This window comes from Daldinia caldariorum (assembly GCF_022478825.1).
Source record: "Daldinia caldariorum strain CBS 122874 unplaced genomic scaffold F4812scaffold_19, whole genome shotgun sequence".
Lineage (NCBI taxonomy): Eukaryota > Fungi > Ascomycota > Sordariomycetes > Xylariales > Hypoxylaceae > Daldinia > Daldinia caldariorum.
This window is the reverse complement of record NW_025953055.1, coordinates 471792-485499: the sequence shown is the minus strand read 5'-3', so window position 1 is coordinate 485499 and position 13708 is coordinate 471792. Positions and strand designations below refer to the sequence as shown.

Here is a 13708-nt window from a genome sequence, read left to right as displayed (position 1 = left end):
GGTACGTATTGTACCCAAGGTGAGTGAGCAGGAATATCTTCGGCTAAACCTATTGCACTACTTCAACCATAACTTAGAGATCCACCCGTCCCAATTAGCCGGGATTCAAGGCGGACCGAAAGCAGCAAAGAAAATCAAAGCGGGTCTTGTGATAGCGATCATTTTCTTATCGCGCATTCTCTAGTCAAAAAAAAGTTACAACTTACAACTTACAACTGCGATAACTTCAAATGCCGTATTCTAACTTTCAGAAAGCCTGAGTTACCTAGACAATGGCAAGATACTCGGTCCAGCTTTGGTAACATTCTCTTCCACTTCCGGGCGACCCTCATAATGGCGTCGCTACGTTTGCCAGTGCCCTCTTTGAGGCTTCTAAGATTTCTTCGCATACAGTCGGAAAATCTAAGCTTCTTCAATCCCAGCCATGACCGTGTCGTAAAGTTAGCACAACCCATGCGCAGGATATTATGCGCAGCCAGGAAGAATCAAAGAAGTTCTTTGCGAGTAGGAACTGCTTCGGAAGCTTCTTGGCATGCGCCATTACAAGCCAGTCTTTTGGATGTAGATGCACTTATACGAACCCGGTGCTACGGAGCTTCGAGAATAGTTCGTCAGAAGAATCACCCATACTTCTCTCCGAATATTGGCCTCCGATACACTTCCTCAAACGGAACTCCACCTCCATGTCCGCCGTCTTGGCGAGAGAGATTATGGGGCTTCGGATCGAAGAATACGAAACCTCTAGAGCCAGATGATCTACCTGATGTGGCGGGTGGTGACAATACTTCCATGTTTAACAGTCGGCGCCAGCTCAGTCAAAAGGCTGCCTTAGAACCGAGGCTGCGATGCACTGAAGTTGACGAGAATGGGAATGTTATACTGGTAGACGGCGAGTTTAAGAAGAGCGAGCTTATTGCCAGGGTTTGTCCGTCTTATTGATCTGCCATAGTCACCAACTAATTCGAGATAGTTTGGCTTGCTGCCTCGCGATTTGCGCAAGATTGACTCGTCCAACTTACCGCATATTCTCGTTCGACCGACCGCTATCCTACTTAATCTCTTACACCTTAAGGTCCTCATTAAATACAACCGTGTCTTACTATTCGACGTATATGGCTCTAAGGCATCTTACCCGCAGTCGGCTTTTATGTACGACCTACAAGGAAAGCTCCAGCAAAAGGCGGTACCCGGAAATGTAGGTCTTCCTTACGAGTTTCGAGCTCTCGAAGCTGTTCTTCAATCCGTTACTCAGGAGCTGGAAGCCGATTTCGAAGCGGTCCGCGATCCGGTAATCCGTATATTAAGCGAGCTGGAGGATGATATTGATCGGCACAAGCTGCGCATCTTGCTTGTTCTTTCTAAGCGAGTCAGCACTTTCGTACAAAAGGCAAAGTTAGTCCGTGATGCTATTGAGGAACTTCTCGAAGCCGACGACGATTTGGCTTCGATGTATCTTACTGAGAAGACACACGACATCCACCGAGAGCTTGACGACCACACTGAAGTTGAGATGCTGCTAGAGTCGTATCATAAACTTTGCGATGAAATCGTCCAGGAAGCGCAAAACTTGACATCAGGTATTCGAAATACCGAAGATATGTAAGCGGAGAACTCCACTAACTGGTGTCGTGGCGTCAAGCTGACAATGATATAGTGTTCGAGCAATTCTGGATGCGAACCGTAACTCTCTGATGCTTTTAGATTTAAGATTCAGTGTTGGAACGCTGGGTCTAGCGATGGGTACCTTTATTGCCGGCCTCTACGGTATGAACCTTGAGAACTTTATCGAAGAAACGCACTGGGGTTTTGCCATGGTTACGGCCGTTTCCGTCGTAATGTCCTTATGGGTATGCAAATACGGTCTAGACAAGCTCAGAAAAGTCCAGCGCGTCAAGATGCAGGGTGACGACAGGAAGAGCTTGGGACCCGATTACCATTGGTTTCATGATGAAGGGAACGTGGGGCTTTTAGACCCCAGGAACCGCGAGATGATAAGACGGCTTAATATGAAAAAGGCGGATCAGGCTGAGAAAAAGAAGCGGTGGTAAAAAAAAAGAGAAAAAAAAGGCTACGCAAAATTGTGTGCTATCAAAAGGCCATGAGATTCAAATGGCCCCCCCTGCACCTGGGAAAGCATACTACTAGGCGTCATGGTAAGTCGACATTTCCTGAAGTACAGTAGATGAGTTTGGAGTCGGCAATCTGTGTGTATTAGATTCTGTAACTGAAGGCATTCTCGTCTCATAGATCTGGTTGGGCATCTCTATACCCCTTATAGACCGATTAAGCTACTCCACTCTCCATTGAATTTGCCGCGGGTTATTCTCAACAGCAGCGCAATTAGGTTGTTGCTATTAGCGTCCTGTGGGAAGATATTGGAGAGAGAGGGGGTATGTAGATCGATGTATATTTATATATTTATGTACAACTTGGCCCTTGTCTTACGCGTTGCTAGAAGCGAATATTAAGGATGGATGAAGGAAAGAAATTACATTTGTTTAGATACCTGCCAGTCTTCTCTTTCCAAGTCCTATTCCTCAACAGCCATCTAACCTATTCTCTCCCCTTCTTCCCATCCAGTTCCACCCACCAACCACTCATCAACATCTCACCACCCCTCACCACCACTCGCCCCTTACTCCCTTCCTCTCTTACTCCCCTCACAGCTCGCTCTCAGTAACGTTCTCAAACCTCGCATACTCCTCATTCACCTCTTCCACCACCTCAAGCCTAACCTCCCCGTCGCCCAGCTCCTCCACGCGCACGGAGCTCGCCCCCGCGTACCCCCACTCGACGCCCTTGACGCGGCCCTGGTCCAGCGGCGCCAGCAGCCGGAACACGGCGGGGCTGACGTCGATGGAGCCGGACGCGCACGCCATGCACTTGTCGACGACGGTGGCGGAGGCCGTCCTCCCCGCGTGCCGGATGTGGATCACGCGCCCGCACACCCGCGCCTTGTTCGGGTTCGCGTCGTGCCCGTATTGCGCCGGCGACAGCGCCACGATGTGGTCGCTCGCCGAGTTGTGCTTCCCGCACGCGCCGAGGCCCGGCGTGTAGTACGTCATGTCGCCGGTGAAGGCGAGGGCTGGGCGGGCCGTGAGGGCGGCGAGGAGGAGGAGGATGGGTTTGATAAGGGGGGCCATTGCGTTAGGGGAGCGGGGGGAGGGTAGGGATAGATAGGTTTTTTTTAGTATAATAGATGGTGGATTGTTAAATACCGGTGGTTACGGGTATGATCGTTGCTGATGAATAGGGGTTGGCAACTTTTATAAAGCTCTTGATATAAGGCGATATAAGGCTAGAAGGAACGAGCTGCTGGTGAATAGGGGATTGATATTAAGGGAGCACGTCTCGTGCGAAGCTATTTATACATATTTTCATAGCCTCTCCTCGGGCCAGTCCCTATCATGCGATCCGTTTCATTGTTTCTGCAGCACTGGCGTCTGTACAACGCTCTTTTCCCCGGCATATTCTTCGAGGACTTCGAGTTCAGGTTACTGGCTTACTCAATGACTAAAGGTAGATGGCAGGCGTGGTAGCAGACCAAGATGAAATGGGAGAAATATTGCTGACAAAGTATGCTAGGTAGTCCGAGAGCTTATCCAACCATTCCCTCAGAATCGATATTGACATTCTATTGCTGATACCTTCCACCGATGGTATGCCTATAACTCGAGAGGCTAGATTGTCTAGACCTTGCTGTCTTGGGAGCTTAGTCGTCTGTGACGGTAGTCTGCTTACGTTACCCAAGGCAGGTAAGTTACGATATATTGGAGATGGTTCGCTGTCAGCAACTAGATGAATAGCTCTCAGTATTACTTCATTGGAGGCTTTGACAACTCGCATGACTTGTTTACGGTAGCCCGTCTTGTAGGATCCATTGTCTTCTCGCAAGAGCATGCCATCATGTTACTTACCTACATAGCCTTATGCTACTGATGCTAGCGGCCGTTGAGTACCAGTAAGCCGGAGCCTCTTGATACACAAGGACCCGATTCTCACTGCAATTTGTCAATTTAACGACTCTTAAAGCTTGAATACCAATTTTGAGCCTAGAGAGTAAAAGGGGCAAGGACGATTATGTTGATGAGGTCATCCATCACAGTCCCAACTCCATGATAATATCCTCTTTTGCCCGTGGACTAAATATAGAATGGATATAACAGGCCAGGACCTAAGCTAGAGATTTAATTGTTATAAAAATAAGAGAAAAATGTCCCATAAATGGTAAGGTACCTAAAGTATAACATGTTGTCCAGCAACGATTACCAATATATTTCTTGAGCCGCAAGCAGATAGGACAACTATTCTACACTATCATCTATTGTCAGCCTACCATATTCTGACGCCATGCTCAAAGTCTCATGATATGTTGCTTTATTGGGTCATCTTGATATCAGATCAATGTGCAATATCGGCAATTGGATGAACTTGAAATGGTATGGCGAAAAGGATATTGGAAACCGAGGGAAGACAGGCCAGGTCAGTCTGATGTTATTATTTCCCGTATGTATCATTTTATTGATTTTCCCCAAAGCTACGTCTAAATGTCACAGTAATTCATTCTCACACTTGATACGACTTGGCGTTTGTCTAGTTCATCCAAGCATCCCGAACGCTTTTTTTTCCGAGGAAAATCACACGAGTAAGCATATCGTGGCCTCACCTCTTAGGTCTGGGTAAGATAGAATCATGTAAGGAATCTGATATAGGGGGCAGCCGGTGTGAGCTATAAATATGTCTCTGAATGTGAGACTGTTTTACATGATGCGTGCACCTCATCTGAACTAAACTGATTAGCGGGGATGTGACTCTATCTCGATGCCACTCATAAAGAATAAATCCTCGCCGCTAGAGATTATTAATAAAATAGTAAGAGCAAGGCCGGTTTAGGTTCCCTAGACTAAGTAAGTGTGCTTAACATGAACATGAACGAAGAACGGAATATCAAAATTCCAACAATATGAGATCCGCTTGGATAACAATTCTTATTTAATCTCAAAAGATGCTAAGGCTATCCTGCCTATGTGTATCATTTGCGCCTCCCTGCCGCCTTAAATGCATATATAGTCTAGCTAGCTATTGGTAGCTCTTTAATCAAACAGCATCATCGCCTCTGGGACTCTTCGGCCGCGGCGTTTGATTAGAATCCCTTCTCTCGCTGGCGTCCTCGGGGTCATCTTGGTACTGTCTCCTCGAAGGACTCGAAACCCAGGAATGCCTCCTTTCGCTTTCGCCCCCTGGCGAGCTGGCTATTGCTACATCCGAGCCGTTGTCGCGTTTTCCGCGCCACCACCTCAGCTTCCAAATTCCGCCCAGAGTATCTTGAACTCCAGCACCCGCAGAATTCTTCCGCCGTATATGCTTCCGCGCCGTGAATCCTGGAAACCCTGTTGATTTTCTTCGGTGCCGGAAGTTTTTCCTCGGTGACTCCTCGTTGGGCTCGTCTGCGGTCAAAGAGACTACCGATCCTCCCGGTACTAACCTGCGGTCGCCCATTAACGGTGTATTTTCGCTAACAACGTTAACGGGGATAGTGACTGATCGAGATTTACTCAATAACGGTCTGGACGTATCTTGATCTTCCAATTCGTCCCATATCTCCGAACGCTCGTGCCAGCGGGTTGGAGGCTTGCGACCTGGTGTGAGGGGCGTTGTCTCTATATTTGGCGCAAAGGTGTTGTACGTAGCCGGTTCAGCCTCTTCCACTAGGCCAACCGAATCCGAGTCTGTGGGGGATGACTCCTCTCCTTCCGTGTCGTCCACTAGTCCTAGTCCTGGTGCCAGGGTCGACTGACCGACAGCGGGAGGATGCTGTTCGTCACTGAGACGCCACGACAGTGCTAGAACACCGGAGAGCAAGATGACAGTGCCCAGCGCAATGAGCCCGCCGTGTAGAGGTGTGATGAGGTTCGTCTGGTTAAAATATATCAAGCCATCTAGAATAGCGATGATGTTGTAAATGCAAAAGACAAGGGGGTATAATACTGAGGTGGATATCAACTTTAATCCACGATGTAGATAATACAACTGGCTCAACGCCAGAGAAACTAATCCAAACACGAGCATCCACGACTCCCAATGCACGAATTGGTTGTCGCCATCAGCAATTGTTCTAATAACAAGCTCTACAGCCGACTTGGCGAAAAGAAGAGAGTGAGCCGATAGAATACCGCTGATGCATCCAAATATGAGACCGCGGGCCAGTCGGAACCTAGCATTTTGCGAAAGGCTGCTGAGATGATTGACCAGGTCGATAACCACTGCCATCGAGACAACGAGCACGCCCTGGAGCGACATCCAAAGAATAAAAGGCCACCTACCGAGCAGATCTAGCAACTCTGGCAGACTATGCGCTGGGGAAGGTATCGCGCCGAAAATCGCTATCAAGGCGGCGCCGGTGGTCACAAGTACGGTACCGTAGAAAGACCATCGCGTGAAAGGTTCGCCCAATATTAAAGTCGCACATACCGAGTTGAAGACCAATCCGGCGGCTTGTAAGGTAGATAGAACTGGTAAAGGTAGGGTAGAAATCTGGATCGTACTCCCGACTATATTGGAAAAGATGAACATGCCCATTCCCAACTGCCATCTTCGCCTTCGGTACGCGGGTCGTTGGAATTCGAGCGGAAACTTTTCATCTTCGAGCATATGCGACTTTCGCTGTAGAGTGAGGCCGAGAGATTGGACGCTTGTAGATATTAAGCCAACTAGGATACCAATCTACCAGGAAGAAAACACAACAGGTTAGTTACGGAAGAGGGCACATGGAATGTTCCTAGGCGGTTAAAACATACCGTGATGGTGCCTCCGGGAGAGAGGTCGCCAAATATCCCCATTGCGATAGTATAATACTAGGTCATCTGCGATACTCGCCAGATGAAGGATGTCCTCGACTACCCATGAGACTGTACTATTGAAGGCCTTAACCCGGCACGTCTAATTCGTAGGTGCTCGTAGGAGCTCGTAGGGGCGACAAAATGGGCAAAAAAATGGGCGTAAATGGGTATTTGAGTACAGCGCGACCGATAAGAGAACGAAGTTTAACAAGTGTATTGTAGTCTAGTCGTAAGATGTAACGTTCGACACGTATCTACTAAAGGTAAAAATCGAAGGGTTCGAGACCAAATTGGCGATGCGGTGAACTTCGTAGACGGCTGCACGAGTTGCAAGGGCAGGGGTATTTATTGCTTAAAAGAGGTGGTAATTGGGACAATCTCCAAGCTTGTTGAGTTGGCAAGTTAACCTTAGGTAGCCTAGGCCTAGTCGTCAATAACGAAATGGGACAAAGAGTGAGTCGGAGTGTTGTATTATATGAATATGGATAATTTAATTTACGGATGATATGGTGTCAAGTTGAAGTAAACAAGTTGTAACAAGTAATACTTTGAAAATGGAAAATGGAAAAAATAGACTCTAGGTAGAAAGTAGGAAAAGTACAAAACTCTATTCTAAGGGGTATGAGGTAATGGGTAATGGGCAATTAGTTAAGAGGTTAATGGGGGGATTGATAACACAAATTTGATCCATTTGATCCATGGATGCGGCGGGTTTATTGTATTGTATATTGTATTTATCGCATTTTATTGGATTGCATCTGCCATCAAGTGCCAGTGGTCATTGGCCACACATGGCTGATAGACACAAGTCATTCTGCATTCTGCAGGGGCCACCAGACTCCAGGTTCTGCATCGTGGTACAGCGGTTACCACGGTGGGGTTACAGCGGATAGTTGCCTACCTCCTATAACCTGCCAGACCCTGTTAACTAAAATACTAGCCACAGGGAACTAGTACTCAATCCAACATCATGTTACTATGTACATGTATGTTTGCAAATATGTACATATTGTAAAGGCAGATGTTGTGGCTGATGCTTGTTTGAATGAAGTATCAAGGTACAATGTAGTACATAATGTAAATTGCATTACCTGATGTCGGGTCGGGTCGGTACCTAAGCTCAAGGTGAGCTTTACATAACATTCATATGTCACCGAACCCAAGGTTCTACATAACTTGTATCAATCCATTCAACGTTGCTGTAAACTGACCCGCTATCTTCAATCAATCAACCTACCTACAATTAAACAAATCCAACCTTGCTTGAATATTGAATTGAATATCCCTCCCCTATCGTGTGGATTTCTCAGACCTCGTTTGTCCAGCTGAGAGATATCCCTTCGGCTTAGCCTCTCTCCTCTCCCAACCTCCAACCTCCAAACACCGAGTCTCCTCTCTTCTCCCCATACTCCCTCCAAGATGTCGCAAGTCCACGCCTTGTCCGACGACCAGGTAATTCATTTTCCTTTCCCAATTTGACCAAGGATAAAACCAATACGATCGAGAAGCTGTATCAGTTAACTACACGAACAACACGCTAACGGACGATGTTCCCCCCCTTACCCAACAGGTCGGGCAAGAGCTCCGCAAGATGACGGCCTTCATCAAACAGGAGGCGTTGGAGAAGGCGCGCGAGATCGAGATCAAGGCGAACGAGGAGTTCAGCATCGAGAAGTCGAAGCTGGTGCGGCAGGAGACGGACGCCATCGACGAAGCGCACGCCAAGCGCCTCAAGCAGGCCGCCATGTCTCAGCAGATCACCCGGTCCACCGTCGCCAACAAGACCCGCCTCAAGGTCCTCGCCGCCCGCCAGCAGCTCCTCGATGACATCTTCGCCGACGCCTCCAAGCGCCTCCCCGACGGCGCCAAGGACCCCGCCAAGTACCGCGAGATCCTCAAGAACCTCCTCCTCGAAGGCCTCTACGCCCTCGTGGAGCCCGAAGTTCAGGCCCGCGCTAGAAAGGCTGACTACGACGTCCTCAAGGACGCTATCAAGGACGCTGAGGCCGAGTACAAGACTAAGACTGGCAAAGAGACTAAGGTTACGATCGATGAGGAGATCGCGTTACCCGAGGAAAGGTGAGTTTTTTTTTTAAAAAAAAAAGAAAAAAGAAAAAAGAAATTAAAAAAAATAATAATACTACCACTACTACTATCCCTACTATTATTATTATATCCCTGAATCTAAGCTGCAAGCTGCAAAGACGGGGAGGGAAAGCCCGATATAAAAGTGATACGGTACGCTGACGATAAATCAACCCATAGCTCCGGCGGACTATTAATCGTAGGTAGCCAAGGCAAGATCGAGATCAACAACACCTTCGAGGAGAGACTGCGGCTCCTACAAACCAGCGCTCTCCCCGCCGTGCGAGAGGCGCTATTCGGCAAGAACCCCAACCGAAAGTTCTTCGATTAAGAAAGGGCGGGCGAGGGGATATCATTATTACATCACGTCAAAGGTTTTACCAGCTTCGCTCGCGAGCGGTACATGTCATCGTCATCAACAACAATAACTACGCTGGACGTCGGCAGAATCAGAGAAGGAAGAAGAATAGATAAGAAAGGAAGGAGATTACATATGTATGCTTAAACAGCGTCACGCTTGTTCTCCCCCGTTTTTTTAAAGGGTCTCTTGTAAAGGGATAGTCAAGTCAAGTCAAGTCAGTCAGTCACATTTTTGGGGGGCACGGAAATCTAGAATCCCCGTGTTGATTATTTGTTTGTTGGTGCTCACTAGAAAGGGGCTGCTTGCTTGCTGTATATCTTAAAAGGGCGTTTGCAGGAAAGTCCGCATCAATAAAAAAACAACAACAAAAACAACACACCATTTTTAGCTCACCATATTATCAATTAACTACCTGGTAGGTTAGGTACTCTCTTACACAACGTTCGTATCGTATTATCCTTCTATTTTTCCCACTTTCCTATTAACTTAGGTAGGTAGGTTAGGTAGGTACCTAGGTAGGCACCTACCTAACCTAGTTAGCGGCGGTAGCGGCGGTATTATTACGCTCGGCCTTCTTCTGCGCCCAGTTCTTCATAAACGCTCGCTGCTTAGGTATATTAGCGTCTTCCCTGGGCTCCGGGTCGAAGATGCTGGTCTTGGGCGGCGGCCGCGTGCGCACCGCGTACGTCAACCGCTTAGCGACCAGGTCGATGGACGCCTTGGTGACCTTGCGGGAGAGCAGGGTGCTGTCGTGGATCTTATCGTGCACCACTTTGAGCCGGAAGGTCAGCGCGTCGATGTCCTTGTCGAATTTGCGAGCCGCGTCCTCCTCCCCTTCGTTGTTTCCCGAGTGCTGCTGCATGATAAAGCCCGCGTCGCCGATGGCGATGTCCAGAAGTGCTACTAGCGCACGCAGGCTCTCGAAGTCGGTGGTTGGCCTGACACGGAAATCGTCTGAGTCGAGTCGATCCATGACCTTGGCTAGAGTTAAACTTTCGTCAACAGGTCTGCTGCTCAGAGCCGTGTCCCGAAACAGCATTACGGCGGCCATGCGTCGACGTAGGTCGAGGAGCTTGGCGGTTGTCTTGGGCATATAGCTGATAGGAACGACCTGATGCATAGGGTCGTCTACACTTTGGTAGAGGTAGGAAGATATTGTCTCGCACTTGATGGCTGTTAGTATAATTATCTTGGTTGTACAGTTGGCAAGGTGGCAAGACTTACGACTTCGTCCCATTGTGATGCATCCCACTTCGATAATCTTGTGACAAGAGCTTCCATTGCCGCGGAGTGTTCGGAGCGAACTGTCGTGCTCACGAGAGGGTCAAGTCCCATCCGCACCAGTAGTTTAATAGCCCCTATCGCGTTCTGCGACTTTAAGTTCGGGGCCATGCGCTTCAAGAGTTCGAGGAAAGTCACCAGCCCCGACCAATCTCTTCCAGGGTACGGATCTTCTACTCTGGGGAAACTCTCAAGCTTAGTGATATTTTGGCTTTGAGGGGATTTAGGTCCGTCCATCCTCTCCAGCATGGAGTATAATCGTTTCTCAGTGACGAGGCGTGCGATGCTATCAGGACATAGTGTTACTAGATTGCAGTATTGTATACGCAGCTGAACGTTTCTCTCGGCACAGACTTCGTCTAGGATCCATAGGAACAGCTCATCTGGAAGTGCCTTGCCTTTGGAAGCGATGGCATGCGGTAAGCCGAGTATTACGGCTTGATCCCGTGTGCGCGAGTTAGCAAGACATCGCCAACACCCCTTTGCCCCCTTTTCTGGGAACGGACTTCTAGGAGGCTTGAATAAGGGCGGCTCAAGACTAAAGAAGTAACATAGTCTACGGGACGCATCGATTTTGGTGCGGTTCATAGCCCTCATCAGCTTATCACCTTTGGTATCCTCCTCATCGTCCTTTAGAAGTTCTTTAGCCGTCTTTTGTAACAGCGTTGGGTCATTTTGTACGTCTGTTAAAATCTGATCATTGTCGTCATCATCTTCGCTCTGGTTGATGAGCTCATCCGCCCTCCTCGCACTCTCATCTGCCCTATCAGACTGCCGAGCATGGTTGATTAACGACTTCAAGTCAAATTTGTGCTTAGGCTGTAGTGTCAAAGGCGACTTGAGCAGAGAAGATGAGTTGGAAGCTATCCTCTTTGCCCTTGGTGTGGATGTTAGATTTGAGTCTCTCTGGTAAGGAGAGGGACCATTTTTCCGTTGGATGAACGCGGATATCGACTCTAATGAGTCGTCCGAGTCACCGTCTTCATCGTCGGACCCTTTAATTTCATCGGTCCGATCACGCAGCTTCGGAGTGGGTTTCCGTGGTGTTGTAGGGGATGAAAATGAGAGCTGCGGATCCCGGACCGGTTCTGAAGACGAGGCCGACTGGGATTGAGGATCATTACTGCGGCCGGCAGCTTTGCCGAAGAAGCCTCTGATATCCCGATTCCGGGACGTCGACATATCTAGGTACTATATGCTGATCCGTCGGTACAACAAACCTACGATAGATTTCATCGATACTTATTAGAAATAACATGGGCATATAGTTACAAAGTTGTAGGTACCGATTCCCATTTCATTCAGCTCTTAGTTTGATGCTTGGCGGGGCGCTTGAAAGAAAACGCGTCGTAAAGATTAATTAATTTGATGTGGGGCCGCCCTCTCAGCCTCTGTGGACGTGCTGGGCGTGTTGGGCGTGTTGTCCAGGCGCAGGAGGTGCTCAGAGCACCTGGGCAGGGCAGAGGCCCTGAGCTAACGGAACAACGTTAAACCCTTTTTTTTCTCGATCTAGCCGTCTTAGGTAGGTAAAGTTTCCTGGCTGGTTCCTATGGCGCTTTGGAAGTGTACCCCTGACCTCGGTACTTAGGTACACTAGCGTACCTAGGTATTTGAGATGTCGGGTCTTATGCTATGCTGCTCGAATCTTGGAAACGTCCCGATAACTAACCTAATTAAGTATGTTCTTTGGACAGTCCTAATGTGCGGTGGCTAAAAAAGGGCAACTGACTCGGGGTAAGGAGAGATCCACCGGATTTAATGCTTGGCGGGGTTCGGGTCAGTTCCCGTGTGTTGCAGCTCCCAAGATTACCAGCCTTTCATCATTCATCCCGTCTGTTAGTGCACCAGCCCGGCGCATCAGGGGGTACCTAAACAGGGTCAACAGCCCAATCCCTTAATGCCCTTCACAATCTCTTCACTTGGCAGAAGCAGATATAAACTCACAATCTGAATGGATTTAGACTAAACAGGTTAAAGCTACCAAGATGCTACCCAGATACTTACCTAGGTAGATATAATATGGTAATTCGTAGTGCATCGTTGGTTGGCGTATCGTGTACCTTATGTTGGTTAACTTGGAATAGGGGGTACCCTAGCGCTGCGCAGGTACATACTACTTTGTAGCAGGTTTTGGTTTCTCGTCTTGTCTCCACACCATACAATTTTACGAGTTTATCAAGTATGGCTCTTTGAACTTACAAATTCTTAAAACATCGTGATTCACTCTTTCGTCCTATTTATTATTAAGCGTTTAAGTTCCGTATTTGATTTGCCGAGTCGCCTGGGTTGTGAGGCTGTAAATTTGAAAATCTATGCTGTTTTAAGTTGATGTATTGATACACGAACAGACGAACAGCCTGCTGAATGAGTTGGAATCTAATTTAAGAATATCCCCATTTTATGTAGGACGGTATCCATCTGCTAATGTACGCAGTTATGTACCTAGGTACCTAGTTATGTACCAGGTAGGTAGTGTGTAATGCATATGTACTCCACGGATTTCGGGGTCGTGACGGGAGCTGACGGGAAGTGATGCAAATGCTTATCAAACGTTAGCTGCGTTGCTTCGCCACCTTGATAGTTTAATCTTATTCAGATCTGATTGTGACATTGTGTTTCGTCCGAGGCTACCTAAATCCGTACTTCCATTGCGGTATTAAGCAACTATCTACTAACCGTTAGAGTATACCTATCTAAGGTATGTTCAATACGTGGTGGACTTTGAGGCGTCACAGTAAATCGTAACCTGTATCTCATGAGAATTAACTGTAACGCTGCAAACGGAGTTGTGAAAAACTACCTAGGTAGGCTGTTAGGCTTAGGCTAGATCTGCCATCTCGGGCATGTTCGGACTTACAATGTATTATGAAGTACCAACTTCTTATGAATTGGGGGGGGCGCTTTTCCAAATAATACAGTGGATATTCGGTACTTGTGCAGTACAGTGCTTCACACGGATAACCCAGAATGGCTTTAATTTCGAGCTCGACTCGACTCGACTTATTATTACATACCTGTAATGCTCATACACAGAACAAAAATACATAGTAAGTACATCCATCCTATTACCCAGAGGCAAGTTCTCGCGCATTTTGTCTTATTCTCTGACAGAACATACCTACCTGATATATTAGCAGCGGGC

The 13708-nt window shown here is 47.8% G+C and overlaps 5 protein-coding genes across 5 annotated transcripts; 2 read left to right on the top strand and 3 right to left on the bottom strand.

Moving 5' to 3' along the window:
• The first annotated feature begins 182 nt into the window (after window positions 1-182).
• On the top strand, window positions 183-2786 carry F4812DRAFT_442729 (cora-domain-containing protein). Its single transcript, XM_047935331.1, has 3 exons — window positions 183-921; window positions 971-1599; window positions 1655-2786. Exons 1-3 carry the CDS (start codon window positions 334-336, stop codon window positions 2046-2048), a joined length of 1611 nt encoding a protein of 536 aa, XP_047786908.1. The 5' UTR covers window positions 183-333; the 3' UTR covers window positions 2049-2786.
• On the bottom strand, window positions 2307-3143 carry F4812DRAFT_467178 (RlpA-like double-psi beta-barrel-protein domain-containing protein-containing protein; the record flags this gene model as incomplete). Its single annotated transcript, XM_047938617.1, has 1 exon — window positions 2307-3143. The coding sequence occupies one exon, from the start codon at window positions 3141-3143 to the stop codon at window positions 2661-2663; it is 483 nt and encodes a 160-aa protein (XP_047786907.1). The 3' UTR covers window positions 2307-2660.
• A 1569-nt stretch (window positions 3144-4712) lies between these two features.
• F4812DRAFT_442723 (uncharacterized protein) lies at window positions 4713-7573 on the bottom strand. Its single transcript, XM_047935330.1, has 2 exons — window positions 6798-7573; window positions 4713-6723 (listed from the first exon to the last, which is right to left on the bottom strand). The coding sequence occupies exons 1-2, from the start codon at window positions 6837-6839 to the stop codon at window positions 5098-5100; spliced, it is 1668 nt and encodes a 555-aa protein (XP_047786906.1). The 5' UTR covers window positions 6840-7573; the 3' UTR covers window positions 4713-5097.
• Window positions 7574-7962: 389 nt separating this feature from the next.
• F4812DRAFT_442721 (ATPase, V1/A1 complex, subunit E) lies at window positions 7963-9818 on the top strand. The gene is made up of 3 exons (XM_047935329.1): window positions 7963-8291; window positions 8410-8918; window positions 9105-9818. Exons 1-3 carry the CDS (start codon window positions 8259-8261, stop codon window positions 9253-9255), a joined length of 693 nt encoding a protein of 230 aa, XP_047786905.1. The 5' UTR covers window positions 7963-8258; the 3' UTR covers window positions 9256-9818.
• F4812DRAFT_160497 (uncharacterized protein) lies at window positions 9370-12213 on the bottom strand. Its single transcript, XM_047929816.1, has 2 exons — window positions 10510-12213; window positions 9370-10450 (listed from the first exon to the last, which is right to left on the bottom strand). The coding sequence occupies exons 1-2, from the start codon at window positions 11746-11748 to the stop codon at window positions 9818-9820; spliced, it is 1872 nt and encodes a 623-aa protein (XP_047786904.1). The 5' UTR covers window positions 11749-12213; the 3' UTR covers window positions 9370-9817.
• Between the last annotated feature and the right edge of the window lie 1495 nt (window positions 12214-13708).